Raw genomic sequence first — 24,113 nt, 5'->3', positions numbered from 1 at the left:
CGACTGGTGAGACTGGCTGTTTTATCACCGTGGCGGCGGCCTCGACCACGACTACTGGTGTAGTAGGTGTTTTCAGTTTCGTCAGTGGGGAAAATAATGTCGGATTCGGTTTTCATAGCAACCGGAGGAGTTTTCGGCGGTGAATGAGTTTCAAAGTCATTAAGAATTTTTTTTAATTGTTTAGACATTTCTCCGAGTGTTAGTTCTCGAACGGTGGCTTTTATTAAGCGTTCGTTTTCGGGGGTGAGGTTGGCGCTTTTGAGAGCTCTGAACGCTAGGACCGGCTCGGGAAGAATTATGTTGAATTCTTTCAATTTGGCAATGTGGCGTTCAAATTCAATTAGAAATGTATCTATTGCCATGCCGCTCTTTCTTCGGTGACTTTCGAATGCCTCGTACGCCCTAAATGCTGCCTGGTTTGCGTCTTCTAAAAAGAGGGTGTCCAACTTTTGATATACTATCTCCATTCCGTTTTCGGCATTGAGTAAAGTGATATCCAATTCAAGCAGCGCCTCTCTCGCTTTTCCTTCCAAGGACAAAAGCACGACGGGGGCCCGTTTTCTTTCATCTAAAGTAGTGGCTAGTTCCCATATGCGCATTTCTTTCTTCCAGGAATTATATTTTTCCGTGTTTAACGTTGGTAGGGGAATGAATTTAGAGGCCATGTTTTTTTTGTTTGTTAGTTTTGATACGCTCTGCTACCAATGTAGAAGCAAATAAACACAGATAACGGGAGTAGGGTTGAGGAGGGTTTATTCAACACGTGCGTACAGGTCGCACCATATTTTTCGAAAAGTCCCGTTTACACCGTCCCCGGTAGGGAAGTTAACTCTCTGTTGTGAAGAGTGTTCAAGGGACACAACTGGGTAGAGTTAACAATAAGTACCCGGATTTCAAATAATTCCACTTATTCATATAGGCAACCAGTTACTTCGCGTCAATCTAGAGTCTAGATCGACACTGTTTACGTTTGTATTCGATAAAAAGCAAACTATGGAAGATCAAACAGACCAAAAAAACTTATTTTTCAGTAACGAAAATTTCAATGTATTATTAACGCTGAGGCTGGCCAGTACCAGATGGGTAACCATTTGTATGAGTTTGGTTTTTAATGTGTATGTGTGTGGGGGCCAGGCTCCCCAAAATGGGGGAGGGGCAATTTAAAGCAGAATAAAAAAAAATTATTTCAGCACGTTTGGTCCACCGTAGTCGAAAGGCGGCAAACGTTTTTAAACAAGATCGAAAAAATGATGCTATTTTTAACACAAAGGGCACAATATTTATCGAATTTTTTTTTTTTTTTATCGATTCTTCAAAACATGCCCTGTTTAATAATGGTCATGCATTATTCGGCTCGCTAAAAAAAAATTGTTAATTTATTTATCAAAGATTTTAAAATGGCTTTTTTCGTATAAATATTAAAAAAAAATTTTTTTTTGTTTTGCTTAACTTAAATTAATTATTTTACTTAACATATTCACCGAATTTCACACTTCAAAACTCAAAAGCGGGATAATTAAACACAATCGAAGTTCTGATATTCAGACGTCAAAATAAGGTATGCAAACAATTTTTTTTTTTTTTTTAAATCTATATTTCTGTCCCTTACAATAACACAATATGTTGTGTTCAGTTTCAGATGATTATTTTAAGCATATTTGTACCACCTCAAACAAGGGGGGGGGTTGTAAGTAAAAAAATATATATAAATATCGTTTATGAAAAATAAGTAGACTGTTATAAAGTTCATTCTTCTCTTAATAATCGCTAAAAATTTCGTATTGATCGGATAGTTACCTGATTTTTGGTAGATTTTTAAAAAGACGGTCCGTCAAAAAGTACTTACCTGTCCCCCCAGTTTTGGTGGTGCCTAGATTTAACCAAAATCAGTATTATTTTAAAGTTCGACCTTTCATACGACAAATATTGAAAAATTGGCTAAAAACATTAACGTCTTCGCCTTCAACTAGGCACTTTCCTACAGGGGGTGGGGTCGCTTTTTTCGCCGATATTTTTGAAAGATATCCTCTCCTTTCGATTGTCTAGTCTTAATGTAAACATAAGTCACTTCAGGTTTGACGGTGGTCGTAACCGCAAAGACATCAGTACTATGGATTCGAGCCTGCCTTCCTACTACCACTTTCTTTTTTTTTTTTTGCTCAACATACACATCCAAACTTCCGGGCAACGCTGGGCTGAAATGCTAGTCTATCTATATATCTATAAAAGTGAAGTGTCTGTGTACATTTCCCTACACAATAACTCTGTCAATTTTAAGTCTACAGACTCGAAATTTGATAGTACATGGTACTGAGATTTGGGAAAATCTATGTGATCGGTTTCGGCCAGAAATTTGGCTATTAAGCGGTCAAATTTAAAGAATTTGACCTTTGAGAGCTCTACAAAACTCCTCTGACAATTTTGGGTCTAAACAATTGAAATTTTAGATATAGGTTCCTTGGACATGGATCTAACTTAATAACTTGATTTGAGCCCAAAACAATAAATGTTAAGGGGTCATAATAGGGGTCAAAGTTAAAAAAAATTGACCGTTTTTTTTTTTTGTTTCTTTTTGCTCAGCATACACCTCCAAACACCCGGGCAACGCCGGGCCAAAATGCTAATATGCTAAAAGTGAACGTGTCTTTGTGTCTGTATGTGTGTGTACATTTGCCTACGCAATAACTCTGTCAATTTTTAAGTCTACAGACTCGAAATTTGATATACAGAGTACTGATATTTGGGAAAATCTTTGTAATCCGTTTTCGGCCAGAAATTTGACTGTTAAGGGGTCAAAGTTCAACGATTTGACCTTTGAGAACTCTACACTACTCCTGTGACAATTGAAATTTTAGATATATGTTCCTTGGACATGGATTTAATTTAATAACTTGATTTGAGCCCAAAACAATAAATTTTAAGTGGTCATAATAGGGGTCAAAGTTAAAACAAATTGACATCTGCGTTCTCTACCAAATTACTCAGACAATTTCCGGTCTAAACATTTGAAATTTTACATAAAGGGTATTCAGAGATAGGGCAAGCTTTTTAATCAGTTTGGGTCGAAAATTTTTAGTCACCAATATATAAATGTATGTATGTTAAATGTAAAACTTTCGTCAGAGGCGACAGATTTTACCAAGATCAATATCATTTTAAAGTCCGAACTTTCAGAATACAAATACCGAAAAATTGGCTAAAAACATTGATATCTTCACCTTCAACTAGGAACTTTTCTACAGGTGGGGGGGGGCGCTTTTTTCGCCGATATTTTTGAAAGTCATCCTCTCCTTTTGATTGTCTAGCCTTAATTTAAAAAAAATGTCACTTCTGGTTTGGCGGTGGTCGTAACAGCATAGACGTCTGTTTTTCCCCCCGTTCTTTTCCTCCTTTGCGATACGGGTTCGAGCCTGCCTTCCTACTACCACTTTTTTTTTTTTTTTTTTTTTTTGCTCAACAGACACATCCAAATACTCGGGCAACGTCGGGCTGAAGTGCTAGTATATCTATAAAAGTGAAAGTGTCTGTGTGTGCGTCTGTCTGTATACATTTCCTTACGCAATAACTCTGTCAATTTTAAGTCTACAGACTCGAAATTTGATATACAGGGTATTGAGATTTGGGAAAATCTTTGTAATCCGTTTTCGGCCAGAAATTTGACTGTTAAGGGGTCAAAGTTCAATGATTTGACCTTCGAGAACTCTACCAAACTCCTCTGCCAATTTTCGGTATAAACACTTGAAATTTTAGATATAGGTTCCTTGGACGTGGATCTAACTTAATAACTTGATTTGAGCCCCAAAAAATAAATGTTAAGGGATGATAATAGGGATAAAAGTTAAAAAAAAATTGACCTCTGCAGCCTCTACCAAATTACTCAGACAATTTCTGGTCTAAACATTTGAAATTTTACATAAAGGGTATTCAGAGATAGGGCAAGCTTTTTAATCGGGTTGGATCGAAAATTTGACCTACCAATATATAAATGTATGTATGTTTGCATGTCTGCCTAAAACTTTCGACAGCCGACGGATTTTCACAAAATCAGTATTGTTTTGAAGCTTGATCCTTCAGACGACAAATACCGAAAAATTGGCTAAAAACATTAATTTCTTCACTCTCAACTGGGCACTTTTCTACAGGAAAGGGTCGCTTTTTTCGCAGATATTTTCGAAAGTCATCCCCTCTTTTCGATTTTCTAGCCTTAATTTAAACCTACGTCACTTCCAGTTTGACGGTGGTCATAACAGCATAGACGTCAGGTTTTTTTCCTGTTCTTTTCTTCCTTTACGGTACAGGTTCGAGCCTGCCTTCCTATTACCACTGTTTTTTTTTTTTTTTTTTTTTTTTTTTTTGCTGAACACCCGGGCAACGCCGAGCTGAAATGCTAGTATATATATATATATATATATATATATATATATATATGTTTTAAATTAAAATTCCATTTTATTTTTTTTATTTGGAATAATATGGATTTTTTTCCTATTTTTAACCCTTTTCTTTTTATTTCACTTTTTTTAATTATTTTTCCTCTGTTTTAAAGTCATGTTAGGTTGTTCATGATTGAAATGTAGGTTAGTAATATTATTGTTGGCTCTACTAGTTTTTAGATATGACATTGATGAAAATTTAATAAATACTTATATTCCTAATTGAACCTGCATACATAAATCCTGATGAGTTTTATTTTTTTTTTGTTTTTCTTTCCTGATGTTTTGAACACATTTTTATTAGATTTTTCCTGTTAAATTACACTCATAGAAAAAACAGGATATATAATTCTGTATATTGGCTATTTAAATATTAACGAAACAGCCAAGAAATTATCTTTTCAGAAATGAATAAAAACATGGTTACTGGAATCTATCTAACCATCTCTCTCTCTCTCTCTCTCATATATATATATATATATATATATATATATATATATAATGTATATATAATGTCTGTGTTTTTGCTTTATATTTTTAAATCCAGGTTGATGAAATTAATTTCAAGAATAATTACACAGCTTTTCTTTCAATTAAGGTAAAGTTCTGCGAGCAAACGGAAGGAGGTAAGATTTTAGTAATTTTGCTATTAGTGTCAACAGCTGAGTTTTTCTTTTAACCGGGTTAGGCAAACTTAAAGCAGTACTCCCTCCTTAACTTTTTTCCTTTAAAAAAATTTTTTTTCAATGAATTGATAACAATTAGATGTAAAACTTTCACCAAAAATTCTGAAATTTGTATTGTTTTCAATGTTTCCGACAAAGGGAGGGGCATATTGCATCATTAAAGCTTATAGTAAAATGTTCCCTTAATGGAACCGGTTAAACTTTTAAAAGTTTCAAACTTTATTTCATTGTAATGTTTTAATGCCGAGTGTACAACTTTAAAATGTGGTATAGAACTAACAGGCGACTCCATATATCATTCCTATCTCTGTATTTAAATAGTATTTGTATTTAACTAGCATACGCGTTTTGTATGTAAAAGAGTAAGGAACCTCTGATTCATAGATAAGCATGAATTTAATCTGAAGAAACATCCCACAAAGGCAGTTATTGTGCTTTTGCATTGAATAACCTACTTTCTCTTAATAAGATGGAGGATGCGGTCAGGATGCAACTCTTTTAAATAAAAGTACTCATCTGCTTCCTAAGAAAACAAATTCCAATGCAAAAACCAGCGGAAACTTTGTGTCCTGCTTTCATCTCTATCTCTATATATAAAGTTGGATGTGTGTATATATATAAACAACTCCTTTGCTATCCATCGGCTATCAAGCTAGTTCCAATTATTCTTTTTAAATGTATAGCTTACATTACAGATATGTAAGATACATCGATTGTACTTTTTAAAACTAATAATTTTCATTTAAATTAGTGCCCTTAAAAATGAATAAATATATTTTTAAAAAGTTCTTTTGTAATTTATCATTTTATTTGTACTTAAATCACTTTAATTACTGTTAATACTGACAAAACTATTGCATTTTTATATATATATATATATATATATATATATATATATATATATATATACTAGCATGAGTACCCGGCGTTGCCTGTGGGTTGACATGAAGTTCTGTTTGAAACACGCCTGCTACACTAATCATTTTCATCATGCGTAACATGGATATTCCCACCACAATTTCAAATATAAAAGAACGGATAAAAATATGTAAATGTAATCGCCCCCAAAAAGAAGTATCTGATACCCTCTCCACCAGATATTTTGGCAGAAGGGGTCACTGTCCTAAGAAAACTCACGATTTTGTGAACCTAAAAAAAATAACGTTTATAAACATTAATGCATGCATTTATTTTTTATTTTGGTAAATGTGTAGATTAGCGGCGTAAATTATTTGCCAGACAAAAAAAATAAAAACTATTTTATATAAAACACATTGTTAGACCCAAAGGCTGAAATAAAACCAGAAAAAATTTCATTTTTATTATTTTTTTATCATTTATATTTATTATTTGAGGCCGCTATATTGCTTTTAAAATTGGGCCTTTCTAAGGTTTGGCAGATTGGCCTTTTTAAGCTCTTTCATGAACTATGTTTTTGGCCGCCATATTTTTTTTGTAATGAAAGAATGCCAAATTTGGCCTTAAAAAAGCCAATCTGCCAAACCTAAAAAAGGCCAAATTTTAAACGTGTAAGGCATGCACATTTAGTCTAATAAAAAATGATAAAAAAACATAAAAATTAAATTTTTTTGTTTTATTTCAACCTTTGGGTCTAATGTTTTATATAGAAATAAATAGTTTTTATATTTTTTTTTGTCTGTCAAATAATTTACGCCGCTAAACTACACATTTACCTTTATTTTTCTAAGGGCACTTTTTTTACTGGCTTTTTTTTGTAAATAAGGGGGGGGATTTTCGATTTGCTTTTTATTTGTCGTTTTATGTTTCTAATGTAATCCCCCCCTCCCAAAAAATTGAATTTGTCATTTTTTATGGGTTTGTTTTGTTTATTAAATTGTTAGGTGAAAGTAGAGAATGGTCTCCTAAAAAATAATTAAATTTATCGTTATTTTATGTTTCCAATGTAATTCCCCCCTCCCCCAGAAAAAAAAAAATTGTATTTGTCAGATTTTGCCCTCCCCCTCGATTGCCAAACTTGAAAAAATGCTAGAGGTGACATGTCTCGTTAAATGCTTTATGGCCAAAAAGTGGGTACTCATTTTACATTAAATTTATATAGAAAAGTGATCCCCACCCTAACATGTTTTCTTTTTTTTTCAAAATTTCTTCTCTCATAATATTTATAAATATAAATGTATTAGGCTGAAAAAAGTAGATCTCCATTTTTTAGGGGTTAAATGCCGTTGGGTCACATCGTATATAGTTACCTTTTTAATTAGAAAATTAAGTTTATAATTGATGAAATTAACGCGAAAAAAGAAAAAATGCGTAAATTGTGGAATTTATAGGGGGCAGTAGATCTTCATTTTTTTAGGTTTTAAATAATGCTTGATTACATGGTAAAAATTTACCGATTTCTGTATTGCCGTTTAAGGAATAAAATAAAACAAACAAATGAAATCTTTTCAGTTTTTTTCGTAAGTGTTTTTTTTTGTTTGAACATTTAAAAAAAAACAATAAAAGCCAAACATTTTACATGGAATTATTTTTCCAGCTAGAAACTTAATGAAATTACCAAATGATATTTGGTGAACGTGTGTTTTTTTTTTTATGCATAGCATCTAGGGGCAAATAACTCTAAAAAAACAAGCTTTAAAAAAAAGGTCGCTGTTGGAAATATTAATTCCAAATTAAATATATTATCAATATAATTGTTGTTTAAAATTTATTCAATAACAATTTTAAATAGAATACTTAAAATAATTCTCTCGCTAAAAACATTAACTAAGATACCACTATTTAGTAAAATCGATTTTTCTTAATGTCATATGCAAATAAGGTGATCTCTTAATTGTATATTTTTGCAAGTATGATACTATATATATATATATATATATATATATATATATATATATTTAAATAAGGGGGTGGTCACCAACAATGTGTATTTTTTAACATTATTTTATTATTCCGTGTCTTGGTTTTTCATTGAGAATTATGTTTAGATCATTGTAATAATGTTTTTAAATCATTGAAATCGTTTTTAATGCGTTTCAGACGTTCTGTGAAGCGTCCTCTTCAGAAATTATTTAAAATGTGTTGGAGATGTAAAAATAGCATTTTCGTAGTTCATTTGAAATGTTTCCAAGAGGTGGAAAAGTGTCTACTATTCATTTATATATATATATATATATATATATATATATATATATATATATATATAAATAAATGAACGATTAAAGTAAGACACATTTTGTATATATTAATCAAATTGTGAACAAACAAACAAACAGGAATGCGAATTTATATATATAGATATTATACCTGTGATCTGTTGGGTCAGTATATGTGATAGCTAGCAATGGACTAGCGAGTATATTGAGTTAATATATAAAAGGGCAATTGAGTATACAGAATTAATGTATAAACACGTAAAAATTGAATGCCCACATGAAAACAAACATGGCGACGAATGAAAACAATACAAAATACAATGGATAATAAAGGTCATCATTGTCCTTGGATTAAATGAAAAATCCTTTATATAAAAGGGAGGGGTGTAATCCGTTGAAAAAAAGATGAAAAGAAAAATACAAGCAGGAAGTGTGCATTGTATGGTCACCCTAGTTATTTTTTTTTTATTTTTTTGTGTGTGTTAGCAGCCTTAAAAATATCAGGAAATGATAATTAATTTATAAAGTAATATTTAGCGGTAAGACTTTTTCAAAGAAAATCTTTAAAAAAAATGAAAACTTCCCCTAACTAAATAAACTGAATCATAGCCCCCCCCCCCCCCCCGCCTCCGAACCTAAGCGAACACCCAACAGGTGAAGACATACTTATCAAGAAATCATCTCACCAATGAGACGCCAAAAACTTTAACATTAAGACTCAAATTTTAAAGTAACCCCCTCCTCCTACCCCCACATATTCCCCTTCCCTCTCCATGTATCCCTATGCCCTCAGCCGCACCAGAAATTAATTTCTCAAACCCCCCCCACAAGTTCCTTAAACTCTAAAACTAAAACATTACTGACATACCAAGCTCCTCTCCCACCTTTCCCCTTGTTCCCTTCCTCTTCCCCCCCCCCCCCCCGCTCTTCTCGCACCCCTCCCCTGTTTACTCTTTCATCCCATACCAACGAACATTTATATATATATGAAAATCACCCCTTGTTCATGATGTCATAAAAATGCTAGACATCTCAAAGGCATGTGGTCCCGATCTTATCCCTACTATACTATTTAAAAAAATGTGCTCCGGTGCTCTCCAAACTTTTCTGAATTTTGTTTTCTAGACTGCTGGAAAATTGCTTTTGTTGTACCAAAAAAATTCAAAATTTCTGGCAAGAGAACTGATGCACTAAATTATCACCCCATTTGTTATATACATCAAGTAACACGAGTTATCTCCCCTTGACTAGGATTACTCCCACCATCAACATTGCCTGCAACCTCCCACCACACAATCAAATGGTACATCGTAGTAGCAAAAAATACTACTCCTTCTCAGTGTTAATAAAGCTTCTGTTCTGTTCACACGTGTGTCTTTTCTCTCGATGTTATCGCTAACCCTTTACTAATGCAGGCCACATAATAAAACAATATTAGTCTCCTCCCTCTCTTCACCAAAATCTTTGAGTTCTAAATCAATCATGCACTAGTTTGCCACCTCAGATAATAGACTTCTTTCTGGCCGACAGTGTGGATTTAAGTAAGCTTGTTTTACCACAGATATTCTAACTGTAATTCCTGAACGCATATACCATTCACTGGATAAGGCATATACCATTCACTGGATAAGGCAGAGGAGGCTAGATCAGTAGCCCTAGACATATCTAAGGCTTTTTACAGGATTTGGCACAATGGTCTTCTCATCAAAATTAAATCATATGGCATTACTGGATGCTTACTTAACCAAATCAAATCCTTCTTAGATGGTCCTGGATATGACCTTAAACTATATCCAATGGTGAGGCCCCAGCTTGTGGGCTTTGGGGAGTGTGGAGCCACCCTTTAATTACCATTGCTCCCAGGTCCACTCTGACCCGGAGTGGTAGTACCTGTTAGGGTTCCAACTATGGGTTAAATAGAAAGCGACTTGAAAACAACAAATATATTCTATTTAAAAATTTTTCTTCAAAATCTTTGGATTCGGCATTAAATAACCCGAAAAGGGTTGATATGCTATAAAACAAAAACAACCAACCAACCAACCAACCTTCTTAGATAATAGAAAAATACATGTTGTCCTTGATGGTCGTATAGCTGCACAGCATAATATAATCCTCACACCATTATTATTCCTGATATTCATAAACGACCTCCCTGATAAAATTCTCTCTAAGATGGGTATATTTGCTGATGACACTACACTCTATAACAGACTCTAGAGAAAAGCTAATGAATACATACCTAAAGAAATGACTCTTACCTCCAGTCTGTAGTGGAATGTGGCTGAAACTGGATGGTAATGTTCAATACTGCCAAGACTAAGCTTATTTCCTTTAATAATTGCAAGAAACTCTCAACCACTGATTACCATGGCTAATGATACATTATCTGAAAGTACTTCCTCAAGCTCCTAGACTCAACATTCACAAACCCTCTCGACAAAAATGCCCCAGACAAACAGCAAAATCCCACCCCTACACTGTAGAGATCCCTAGATGCTATAAAGCTTTTTACTCAAATAACTTCTTCCCTCAAACTGCTAGACTTTGGAAGTCCCTCCCAGGCCCCTGCTTCTCTGACTGTACTGACACACAGTTCAAATGTAATATGAAGAGACATCTTGCTGGCCAACTCCCTACACAGTATCTTAACAAATTTTATTTCTATAATGAGACATTTTCTTTCTTTTCTTGATATCGATTGATACACGATTTATCTTTTTTTTCTTCAGACTTTCCAGTTTAAGACATTTTATTTTTTCTCTTTCATTTTTAATAAGATGCTATTTCATAAGAATAGGAATATTAGTGCAGACACTGGCAAAACATACTTTTTTGTCATTTTATTTGGACAATTATTCTCATCTTATTATTTTCACAATGTTTTCGATAACCTCCAGCCATTCTAGGTGTATCTTTTTGAATTTGAGAATTTTTCTGATGAACTTGGATACCTATACAAATTTTGAAATTCAATTGTTTATTGAATTCAATCCAGGTTTCTGAGTTCAACATAAAGATTCCCAATTTCAAAATGATACATCGTGAAAATAATAACCAAAATGAGAACAGTAGTCTGAATAATCCAAATTATCAATCCTCATTAAAAAATGTCAAAAACAATGTTATTTTTTTTTCTTTTCTGTTAGAATCTGGAAAATGGAAGACTTGCTTGAAAAGATACAAATTGATGCCTCATCCTCATACGGAGACTGGAGCTCAAAGTAGCTTTGTTATCAGCAGCAAACAAGTAACAACTCTCTCTCTCTCTCTCCCTCTCTCTCTCTCTCTCTAGAGAAAAAGAGAGAGAGATGACTGAATTATATAAACCCAGTAAAATTCTGAATATTACAAATAAGACTGTGTGTATATATATATATATATATATATTGTATATTAGGCAGCGTGTTTTCATTTAGACATACATTGTTGGAAAGCATGGAGTGTTCTTGCTTACTTGTCTTTTTTTGTAATTTCTCTATTTTTCGTATGGTCGTTCTAATATCTTGGTTGAATTTGTGTAAGAAAGTTCCATAGTCGTTTTCGTCAATCTGGTTTTTTTTTTTTTTTTTTTTTTTGCAAGTACTTTCAACTGATTTATTTAGTCATCTTCAGGCAGTTTTTGATTATTATTTTGCAAACTAATAGTTAGAAACCTAGACCAAACTAATAATCAAGTTAACAATCCCCACCTTATTAATTTATTCTGTCGCTACTAGCTACACCACAACTTTAAATCAGATAAAAATGTACTAAGGAATATAATACATTGACTTATATACCCAGTCACTAATAATACAATTAGATTTATCATCTACTACAAGAAACTAACAACTGCTAACCTTATAATTAACAACAACACTTCTCGGACAACAAAATCAGTCGATGAAACCAATGTAGCCTACCAATTCAAATGCCCCTGAAGAGAATGTATCTCCAACAATAAAAACAGCAATAGCTACATTGTACGCACAACCAACACATTGTCAAGTTGATTAACCCTACACGTTTCAGATACAAGCTCGATTTGTCAACACCTAAAATAACATGGCTGTCCACATTCCCAATTTAGAAAAATCCTAGTTGAAAATGTTGTTTAAAGTTAGCAGAAGGAAAGAAGAAAAAGAAAGGGAAAAACAGATCAAACGAACAAAGGTTTTACTGCGTGTGTGTCAGGTGACGTTGGGCGAGAGAAATCAAGATGGCGCTCATAGTTTTAAAAGGTGTGCTCTGGTGGAAATCACCTGGGAGACATGTATAAAAGGAGTTGACAGGTTAGGTCAGTGAGATTGCAGACAGACGAAGGTTGGTGTCAGTGGTGATCTCAAACCCGGCGGTTGTTGGCTTGCAAAGACGAATTCTTTTTGTTTTTTTTATTCCTTTAATTTTGTTATCCTAAACCAGGAAATTTCAGTGATGGCTACCGGCTTGAACAACATGATAAAGCCGTTCATTGGTGATGGTTAAAGAAAGTCGACCTAGTGGCAAAGCTCCAAAAGATAGGCGACGCTGCCACAGTGATACCATTGTTCCTGGAGGGTGATGTGCTAGCCCTATATTTGAGCTGAGCAGGAGGATGCTGAGATGATCATAGGCAGGTTGATCCAGGCATTTGCGGAAGGACCATTTGAGGCATACAACAAATTAAGAGAAGAGGTGGACGGGGGAATCCGTCGACATGTATGCAAATGAAGTCAAAAGATTGGTGGAACTGACAGGAATTCGGAGACAGGTAGCGACTTACGTAGCAAACATGGCATTTGTTACCGGGTTCCTGGAGATTTCCAAGAGGCTGCAGCAAGTCCCAGGTATTGAGACTTTGGAGGTGAGTGATCTGCTTCCAACTGCAAGAATATTAGTAAGCACCCAACCCTCTGAGGCCGTAGGAACGGTGGCAACAGCACGGAAGGATGAGAGCAAAAGCTGCCCGAGACCACGAGGCGCATGTTTTGAATGTGGGGGCTCGCACCTGCAGGGAGACTGCAGGAAGTTCTTGGAAAGGACTGTGTGCTACAGGTGTAATCAGAGTGGTTACATGGCAGTTAATTGCAAGAGTCTGGGAAACTGTCAAGGGGGAGCCGAAGCACCAGCGGCTGCCCCAACTTGGGAATAATGGCGCGCTTGCAGCAGATGCCCAAGCGTGAAATTGTGGTGGAAGGACAAGAAGCTGTGGCCCTGATCGATATTGGTTGTACCACTGCCGTGGTGCACACTAGCCTTGTCAGAGGATGGAAAGGGAAGGGCGAAGTAGTGGCATTCGATGGGTCACTAGTGAAATGTCGAGGGAGGAGGACTGTCACACTTGAAATCAAGGATCACCGGATGAGAGTCCATGCGGTTGTCACTGATCAACTGGTGCCTGGCGTCCAAGCGATTGTCAGAATGGATGTAATATGCCGACTTGGAGGTGTCACAGTCAGCAGCAATGGCATGAGGTTTGGACCAGCTGGAAGCGCAGTAACAGAGCAGGTCAACAAAGGAATCAAACAGGTTGGAGAAAAGAAATGGATATCAATCAGTGATCCGGATTTGGATAGGAATCAGTGGACAATGGAGTGGGCATGGAAAAATGAACCATCTACGTTAACAAACAGGATGGCATGTTAAAATAACTCGCTCAAAGGAGGAGCAAGAAAGGATTTTGAAAGAGAAGTGGACAGATGACGTTGAATCGGGCATCTTGCCATTAATGGCCGTTCTGCAACCAACAAAAGGAAAGGTAAGATCAGTACTAGATTTCTGAGAATTGAACTGACACGTCGAGTGCCTTACTGGTGGGGGGGGGGTGATGCTATAGATATATGCAGAGAGACCATCAGAGAATGGAGGCAAATGAACGGTGCCTAAAATCTGCCTATTTGCAACTCCGCATTGCCAAGAAACTCTGGAAGTACCAGTTGGTCAGATATAAAGGCAGAACCCACTGCCTTATGAGGGTGGGGTTCGGGCTGAACTCTGTACCCAAGACCATGTCAACCATTCTAAGGAAGATTCTAGAAAAAATGGGGAAGGGAGATGGCGCCGTGACTGTAGGGTAGGTCATGGTTCACTTATAGAAGTTCAGGTTGGTCGACAAGGCACCGGAAGAATTGGAAGGGGCTTTGGGACTAAAGCTGAAACAAAATGCATCGGGTGGTCTGGAATTTCGAAGGGGAAACATGATCCCACAAATGAAAGAAGAGCTCAACAAGCGGGAGCTTTTTTCGATATGCGGCAGGCTGATTGGACATTACCCTATTGCCGGCTGGCTTAGACCAGCATGCAGCTACATCAAGAAGCATGCTGAAGGTAGAGGATGGGGTTGGGGTAATAGAGTGGGAGAAAGAACGATCGCCTTAATTGAAGAGGTCCTGAAAGAATTGGTTTTCCGCAGGCTCGGGATGCTGGCTGAGCTGATACAGGAGTTTTCTTTGAAGCTGCGCGTAATCATGATTGCCTCTGAGAAGAACAAAGTGGATGCTCTCACAAGAGTGAGAAAAGGCTGGCTTGTGTCAACAAAAGAGCATATTGCTGCAGTGACTCATCTGGATAACTCTGGGGTGCGAGAGTTGCACAATCTGCACCATATGGGGGTAGAGAGGACATTGTACCTGGCAAGAAAAGTTGATCCGAGTGTCCGAAAGGAACAAGTGGAGCAAGTGATCAGGACTTGTGACAAGTGTCAGCCAATTGACCCTGCTCCAAGGACGCATGAAGCTGGAGAACTAGGTGTGACTGGGACCTGGGAAAGACTCGCAGTTGATGTCATCCATTACAGGGGTGGGCTTTACATGACAATGATCGGCTGTGGCCCCGGGTGCTTTGCCCTATGGAAAAGGCTGTGAGGTGAAATGGGCAGTGAAATAGCAGCAACCCTTGACGTGATGTTTCTGGAGCGCGGTCCAGTGGAAGAGCTTCTAACTGACAATGGTACTGCTTTTAGATCGGCAGCAGTTGCGGATGTGCTAAAGAAATGGAATGTCCGTCAGTTCTTTAGAGCTGCCTATAGACCCAGTGGCAACGGGATTGTAGAAAGAAATCATCGGACAATAAAGGCAGTGGCAGAGAAAGGGAGCACCTTGCCTGAGCAAGCAATTTATTGATACATGTCACCTAGATCAGGGAAACAGCAAGGGACAGTTACACACCTGTCAATATTTAAATACTCCTGGAGGCATCCTAGGGTTGAGTTGGCAAGCAGGGAGACAGAGACAACAGGAACCATCAAACTCGGTGACGAAGTATGGGTGAAGCTCCCAGGGGCGTGATGTACTACACAGTGGAGCAGAGGTCATATAACTGGGAATAATACTAGCAACAACATTGTGGTAGATGGAGTACCGAGACATATTCTTGATATCAGGCCAGTGGAAAATGAAACAGTGGAAAGCAATGTGCAGTGGGAGGATGGCGAGACACTTCAGAGACCAAGTAGGGAAAGACAACCACCACAGTGGATGAAGGATTATGAAATATGATCCAGAGATTAGGGAGGCATGTTGTTTAAAGTTAGCAGAAGGAAAGGAGAAAAAGAAAGGGGAAAATAGATCAAACGAACAGAGGCCTTACCGCGTGTGTGTCAGGCGAGGTTGGGTAAAAGAGAGAGAGAAATCAAGATGGCGCTCATAGTTTTAAATGGTGTGCTCTGGTGGAAGTCATGCGGAATCACAGGGGAGACGTGTATAAAAGGAGTTGACAGACAGACGAAGGTTGGTGTCAGTGGTGATCTCAAACCCGGTGGTTGTTGGCTTGCAAAGATGAATTCTTTTTTTTTTTTATTTCTTTAATTTTGTTATCCTAAACCAAGAACACTTCAGAAAACATGAAAATTATTCATATGGATCCAAACGTAAAAAGACTAAAAATACTGGTAGCTAAACAGCCACAAATTAACAATGTAAATTTTGAAAATAGTAATAACATTTTAAAGTGCCTGGGTATGTAACCATCCAATATATATATATGTGCGCATATATATATATGTATTGTATGTATATATGTTGTAATGTAAATGTATAAATTAATTAAAATAAAATTAAAAAAAAAGAAACTTCCATACCATTTTGTAAATCACGCTTTTAAACCATTGTACATTTATTTTAGTCACGTTCTTAACACATTAAAAATATAATTTTTTTTACATACGAGATGTAATTTGAACTGAAGTCTATAAAAGCATCCTGATTTTAAATAAAACAGTAATCAAAAACTGTCTGAAGATGACTGAAGAAATCAGTTGAAAGTACTTGCAGAATATATATCTATATGAAGGGGAGGTACACAATTGCAAGAAGCCTCAAAAAAAAAAAAAAAAAAAAAGGTTGCATACACCACCTCAGCCAAGTTCAGTGATACAGAAAGTAACTTCATCTACAAAATAGCATAACAGATGTGAAGGGAGAACCAGGATGTATAAGTGTGAAACATATAAAGAATGATGGACAGCTGTGCATAAATAATGTGGCCAAGCATAAAGCCTGACAACAGCATTATGCATTCTCCTGGAACCTGGTCCATCTAATGTTAGAGCAATCAGTGTTATTCCCAGCAGCGCAGATCAGGTATGATAGAACATGCGTTAGGCAAAATGGATAATGGCAAAGTCGCAGGAACTTCTGGAAATGCTGAAAGCACTGGCAATGTCGGTAACAGGCATAGTTAATACTATCATAAGAGATGAGAATGTGTTAGAGTGCTGGAGTGAAAGTTACATTATCAATTGCTGTAAGAGAAAGGAGACATGTACTCTGAAGCTCGTAGAAATAAGAATGAAAGTGGTCGAATATGTAGTAGACAACATCATCAGACACAGATCAGATGTAGTTTGGCTTTGTACCTGGCAGGGGCACAAATGATGGCTATATTCATCATTCACTATAGGAACAAGAGATTCTACATGGAATTTGTGGAGATGCAGAAAACCTGTAGAGAGATGTTATGATGGGTAATGTTTACGATGGATGTAGAGGAGTAACTTGTCCATCTTGTACAATGTATATACATGAATGCTAGTAGTAGATTGCAGGTATATAACACTTACACTGATGGCTGCAATGTCAAGGTTGCGTGTCATCACTAATCTGTCTTTAGCTATCTACTTTTCATCACAGTCTTGGAGGCACTGTCAAGAGTTTCATTTAACAGGCGCCGGTGAATGTTGATTAGTTCGATGATGCATCTCTGCTTCTGATACATGCCCATGATAGGAATTGCTTTCTTAATGCCTCAATATTTGCAACAGAGAGATGAAACTTTCAGGTCATGAATAAGTTCAGTCATCACGATTTAGGCAGAATAAAAGATAGAAGGCATTACTTTTGGAATGTTCCTTGTATTTGCAGGCGAACTTGCCTAAAACCAAAGTGATGGCCTGTAACTTTGGTCTGAAATCCTTAAGAGCCGCTATGGTAGTAATGCTACAAACAACCTCAAAAAGCAAAAGTTACGCTTTCTTACCAGCACAGAAAAACTCGACGATCGAATAGTTTATACTAGTAAGTGTGTATTCTACAAAGTATTAACAAAATTATACAGAGTTGTTGATCAAAAATAAAAACAAAATAGTCAGTAAAAAAATATATTTACATGTATTTTTTTTCATTCTTTCTATTTCTTAGTGTGCTGACTAGGCACTTGCTGTAGTAGTAACTCTCTGTCCTTATTATAAAAGTGGGTGAGTCAATGTTCTCTCTCACTTAGTTATTCGGATGAGGTTCTGGCTATTGCAGATCACAGATTTCGGCCTATTGGCCACACCAAAATTCTTTACTCTAGGAATTCTCACCTAAAACTCTTTTTCAGACTGATGTGAGACGTACACTCTACTTTGCAAAACAGATTGACCCTTGGGTTTCCAAGGTTACTGTGAAAACTGTCATCAAAAAGAGTGTCAGTTAATCGATCCATCACCCATGTACTGGTCAGAGAGTGCTTTAAATGTGAAACAAACATGGCATCAATAAGCGATGGATATTACACATTGCAACGTGGCCTGTTTTATGACATTGATTGACTGCAGACCCACTTAGTTTGCCATCTACCGACGCCTCGGCAAAATGCAAAAAGTATAATCAACCAGGTGAAACCGCTCTTCTATGAGGTGGGCCCACCGACAGAGATTCTGATGGATAATGATACAGCCTTTGAGAACGGCTTATTTAAAATCTTCCCAGATGAATGAAGAATCCGACTTTGATTCTGCTGTATGTCCCGGTAACGGTATCATCAAGTGCTGTCATAGAAGTGTAAAAACGACTGCAGAAATCAGTGTACTATTCCAGAAGCAGTATACTGATACATCATGCCAAAGAATGATGTGTCCTCTCAGCAGCACCTACCAACATGTAGTTGAAAGGAATCAATGCAACATCAGCGCCAGCACGCAATCAACAGCAGACTGTCTTCAAAACGGGTGCCCAAGTGTGGGTAAAGGCTCCACATGGACGATGTATCACAAAGTATGGAGTGGGACGTGTGACTGGAATTACCAGTGCACAAAACATATTGGTCAATGGAATTCCACGCCATATGAAATATATACAATCCATAGTTGGATCAGACCTGCCAACAATCTGTTCTGACATGTCTTCAAAGGGTGCGAGTGAAAAATTTGTGACACTTGGAGAGAGACCAGATGAACAGGCACCCAGAATAAATGTTACCTCTCCCGATGACACTTTGAATGTAGACCTAATAACTGTACTGCCACAAAGAAACACACAGCGCAAAAGATCACCTGCCGAATGTTTCATGTGTGATCATAGGATCAGAGGGAATATAGTAGTAACGCTACAAACAACCTCAAAAAAACAAAAATTATGCTTTCTTTGCTGCCAGTATGGGAAAATCAGGTGTGGCATGTTTTATGGAGGGGGCAAGAGAAAATGCATAAAATAGCGAGAGTTGCAGAATCTAAATGGTCAAACTCTAAGGAAAAGGAGACGATTTTTGCACTCATGCTTGATGAATCAACCTCCGTCAGCGAGAGATGCTCATGCATAGGGAACAAAATGTGCTGTTATCCATAATTGCCGAAACTTTACAGAACAAACTTTACAGAACTTCAAGTGTAGGAGATACATTCTATTGATGGTCATCCTCGGAAATAGATAGTACTAGATGATAATATCCTGAAGGTAACAGAGGTGATTTTTTTTTTTTTACAACGGAATCACCACTTATCAAGGCCCGGAGGCCACTCGAGAATAAGGGTTAATGGGTATACATTAGTCAATGTGATTATAGCGTAGTAAACATAGGTATTGGGATTTTTGTAAATTGGATTATATAGGGGTACGGTTCATCAAGAACTTGTTTACATTGGATTGAAGACAATCAAATTGTAGTCACCTGGGAAGCAGGCCAAAGGAAGAGAGTTCTACAGGTGTGCAGTTCTAAGAAAGAAGCTCTGCTCATGGAATCTACTTTAGGTCTAGGCACAGATAAAGAGTGTGGGAAACTATTGGTGGTGGTTCTGGCTAAACGAGTGTTTTTTGTGAAAGTTTGTCGCGGGGGGACTATAGATTGAAGTTCAGATGAGAACCTACCATGGAAATAACGATAAAGCAGAGACAGGCTCACAACGTCTCTTCTGTGGGAAAAAGGTTGCAGGGAAGAGAAAAGGGCATCTCCCACTAAGCTACAAAGTCTGTTTTGAACACTGTCAAGGCAGAAGCAGCAGCTTCTAGCAACTCCAGCCCAGATGTGGCAACAGTACTCCATCCTTGGACATACCTGGCTCTTATATAGATAGAGAATTGTATCAGCAGTGAGATATCTACTGGATCAATAGAAGGATCCAACCATTTTTCCAGCGGTCTTGGCAACGGATTTAATGTATGTGTTCCATTTAAGATCAAGAGTAAAGGTCAAGCTCAGAAGCTTGTCAAAACATGAGGCCTCCCCAAGACGAGAGCCATTCATTTCAATTGATGCCAGATGGGGATCAGAGCGTTGATGATGTAAAGATAGAAGCTTGGTTTTAGATGCATTAAAAGTAACCAGCCACATCTTTCTCCATTGTACCATGCGCTCAAGATCAGAGGAGAGAGAATCAGATAGACCTATACGGTCTTTGATGTGCTGCCATGGATGATGGTGTCATTAGCATAAATGTCTACGAATGATGTAAGGATGTGATTTGGAAGATCATTGATGTAGATTAGGAAGAGAATTGGGCCCAGGATGGACCCCTGAGGGACCCCGGCGTTAATACCAACAGTTTCTGATTTCTGCCCGCCAACGACTACTTTTACGAACCTATCAGAGAGAAATGATTTAATGATTGAGAAGATATTTCCAGCTATACCATAGTTGGAGATCTTGTGAAGTAGACCCTTGTGCCATACCTTATCAAGAGCAATTACCCTGGAGAGGAAGCCTCCATCAAGAGATTCGCTAATCCTGTGAGATAAAACTGTAAGCACATCTGCTGTAGATCTAGCAGAATGGAAACCATATTGCATGTCACTAAGAAGGTTATTTCTGCTGAGATGGTTGACTACTTTTCTATTTAACACAGATTCTAGTAATTTACTCATGATGCACAGGAGACTTATTGGCCTGTACTGAGAGAGAGAGAGATGAACGATTACCTGAATTCTTTAATACAGGGCATACTGATGAGATTCTCCATTGGGTTGGGAAGTATTTCTCCTTAAGACAGTGCTTAAATAACTTTGTAAGTATGGGCGCTAGCTCTGGTCAAAGTTTTTTGAGCACTGTAATTGGAATGCCATCAGGGCCAGTTGCTTTACTGGGATCGATGTTTTTGATTAGCTTGGCAACATCATGTACAGATATTTTTACGTCGCATAGCATGTTTTCAGTTACACGGGGAAATGCTGGGGGTTGATGTCTTGGCCGTTAAGGGTAGAGTTAGCTGCAAAGATCTTGGCAAAGAGTTTGGCTTTGTCTGATGCTGACGAGATTACTTCAGGTCCATTGATGATTTTTGGGATAGAGCACACACTCCTGTTCAGGATTCTGTTTGCTATTTGCCAAAACTGGTGGGAACCAAGCCACTGCTCAGCTACTTTGGATTTGACGGACTGAGCATACTACTCTCTTGCATTCTTTATCACTTTTTTACAGTGGTTTACCACCAGCACCCTTACTAGTGACATGGCCACAAGGATAGATAAAAGAAAAGCATCTCTGGCGACTGTTCCCACAAATACTGCCAACCTTGAAATACAACTTTTTCTTCTCCTTTTGTCAGAAAAATCACTCATTGAATAAGATGAGGACTGAGGGACAAATAAGGAGAAGCGAGAGTTACGAGAGCTGCCAATAACGCCTCCACATTGCATTGTCTACTCTCCATTTAAAAAAAAAAAATAGGATTTAAGGGACTTGTTAATATTCACTTAGTATAAGTCCGTAGCTCTTTTCCGAAATCAAAGATAGTGTTTGAAGATAGCTTCCCCTCCCATATTTAAGCGTGAATTTATATTATGGAATCAACATGACCCTGTTAATAATAGATTTCATAGTGATTCTTTTTTTCTTCTATATTCTAGATACATTTGTATTTTAGGTACTAATAGAAATAAACTTATATTAAACAAGATTCTATTATATTTATTTTATTATATCTTGTTTAATATAAGTTTATTTCTATTAGTACCTAAAATACAAATGTATCAAGAATATAGAATCTAAAATATAGAAGAAGAAAAAAAAAAGAATCACTATTCAATGCTGCCTATATAAGGTGCCCTTTTTCTGACTCCTTGTTGGGAAAATATTTCAACATCGAGACAATTTTCTACTGGTTTTTTTTTGTGCTAAATTCTTTCTATTATATTTATTTTATTATAAGAGTTTAGTACAAAAAAAAAACAGTAGAAAATTGTCTCGATGTTGAAATATTTTCCCAACAGGGAGTCGGAAAAAGGGCACCTTATATAGGCGGCATTGAATATAGCGTTCAATTTGGTCAGTAGGAAAGTAAAAAAAGAATAAGATATATACATTATGAATATTCGCCTGACTTGCTTCTGTAAAGGGGAACCTTAACGTTTTCTCTTATCTCATGCTTTTCGAGATGCTGTTTTGAATACTGAAGGTTTCCAACTTACCTACATGTGAAAACATATCATATATATCATGTATCATATCATAACATATCAAATCATATCCTAGCATATCATATCATATATCATAACATATCGTATATCATAACATAACATATATCATATCATATAACATATCATATCATATATCGTACCATAACATATCATAACATATCATATATCATATCATATCATATATTGTACCATAACATATCATAACATATCATAGCGTATCATATCATAACATATCATATATATAATAACATATCATAATATATCCTATCATATATGAAAATGAAGGCAATTTGGACAACATTTTGTGAGTTGTTGCCATTACATTGCATGCTGTCGTTTTCTACATATGGGATGTTGTATAGTAGCTGAATCAGGAGTGTCATGATATATGGCAATGAATGCTGGGTCATCGTTCGGCTCTCTCTCATCTGACTGCAGCATAACCCTTGTTATTCTTTTCATGGCTATATTCCTTATATATTTTTCATTCAACACAATACAAACCAACAACAGCTTCCTCATAACATGCAAACGAAAATATAAGCTTCTCATTATATTTTGATTTTAATCTTTGTTATATTATGGAAGTCGTTTAAGAAAAGACATGAAACTTAGATGAGTGTCTTCCTATCTGATGATAGTAATGGGGTGCTGCCAGAGATAGAGGGGCCGAAAACAGTTTTCAGTGAGCTGAAAAATTTCTTGGCATTGTGTCAGCATAGTGTTGGACTTCAGCTAATTTGTCCCACAACAACTGGTCCTGCATTGCTCGGAGATCAGTCTGGACTTTGGCTTGGACTTACGTTTGGAGACAGCCACTCTATGTAAGACTTTTTCTAGGCATGTATTGTTTCTTTGATTATTTTGTCATTCTCATCGAACCAATTTATGTGGGTTCTGGTCTTTGCTTCAAGGACTTCCTTCATAGTCTCACTGAATGTTTTCATGAAAGAGGTCCATTTCTCAGTGCTGCTTTCAGTGGTCACACAATACTGGAACTTCTCATCTAGCACTTGCTGGAATCGTGCCCAGTAGAATGGGTCCTTCAGCCTGGCGACATTATATTATTATTATGATTATATTATTATTATGATTATATTATTATTATGATTATATTATTATGATTATATTATTATTAGGATTATATTATTATTAGGATTATATTATCATTATGATTATATTATTATTAGGATTATATTATTATTAGGATTATATTATTATTATGATTATGATTATATTATTATTATAATTATATTATTATTATGATTATATTATTATTAGGATTATATTATTATTAGGATTATATTATTATTATAATTATATTATTATTATGATTATATTATTATTATTATGATATTATTATTATTATTATGATATTATTATTATGATTATATTATTATTATAATTATATTATTATGATTATCTTATTATAATTATATTATTATTAGGATTATATTATTATTAGGATTATATTATTATGATTATATTATTATTAGGATTATATTATTATTAGGATTATATTATTATTATTAGGATTATATTATTATTATTATTATTATTATTATGATTATATTATTATAATTATATTATTATTAGGATTATATTATTATTATGATTATATTATTATTAGGATTATATTATTATTAGGATTATATTATTATTATGATTATATTAGGATTATATTATTATTAGGATTATATTATGATTATATTATTATTAGGATTATATTATTATTAGGATTATATTATTATTAGGATTATATTATGATTATATTATTATTATGATTATATT

At 35.9% G+C, this 24,113-nt stretch overlaps 1 protein-coding gene across 2 annotated transcripts in view; it reads left to right on the top strand.

Annotated features, from left to right (window-relative positions):
• Positions 1-24,113, top strand: part of LOC145265430 (nicolin-1-like) — a 69,021-nt gene that overhangs the window by 18,429 nt on the left and 26,479 nt on the right. For both annotated transcript variants that reach the window (XM_080121264.1, XM_080121263.1), the window contains exons 2-3: positions 4,981-5,059; positions 11,403-11,503. In XM_080121264.1, the coding sequence (XP_079977390.1) occupies positions 4,981-5,059; positions 11,403-11,503 (180 nt within the window). The remainder of the gene's footprint in view (positions 1-4,980; positions 5,060-11,402; positions 11,504-24,113) is intronic.

Source organism: Euprymna scolopes, chromosome 40 (assembly GCF_053919585.1).
Source record: "Euprymna scolopes isolate OS-2025 chromosome 40, ASM5391958v1, whole genome shotgun sequence".
In the NCBI taxonomy this organism is placed as follows: domain Eukaryota; kingdom Metazoa; phylum Mollusca; class Cephalopoda; order Sepiida; family Sepiolidae; genus Euprymna; species Euprymna scolopes.
The sequence above is the reverse complement of the archived record's forward strand: the minus strand, read 5'-3'. Positions and strand labels throughout refer to the sequence as shown.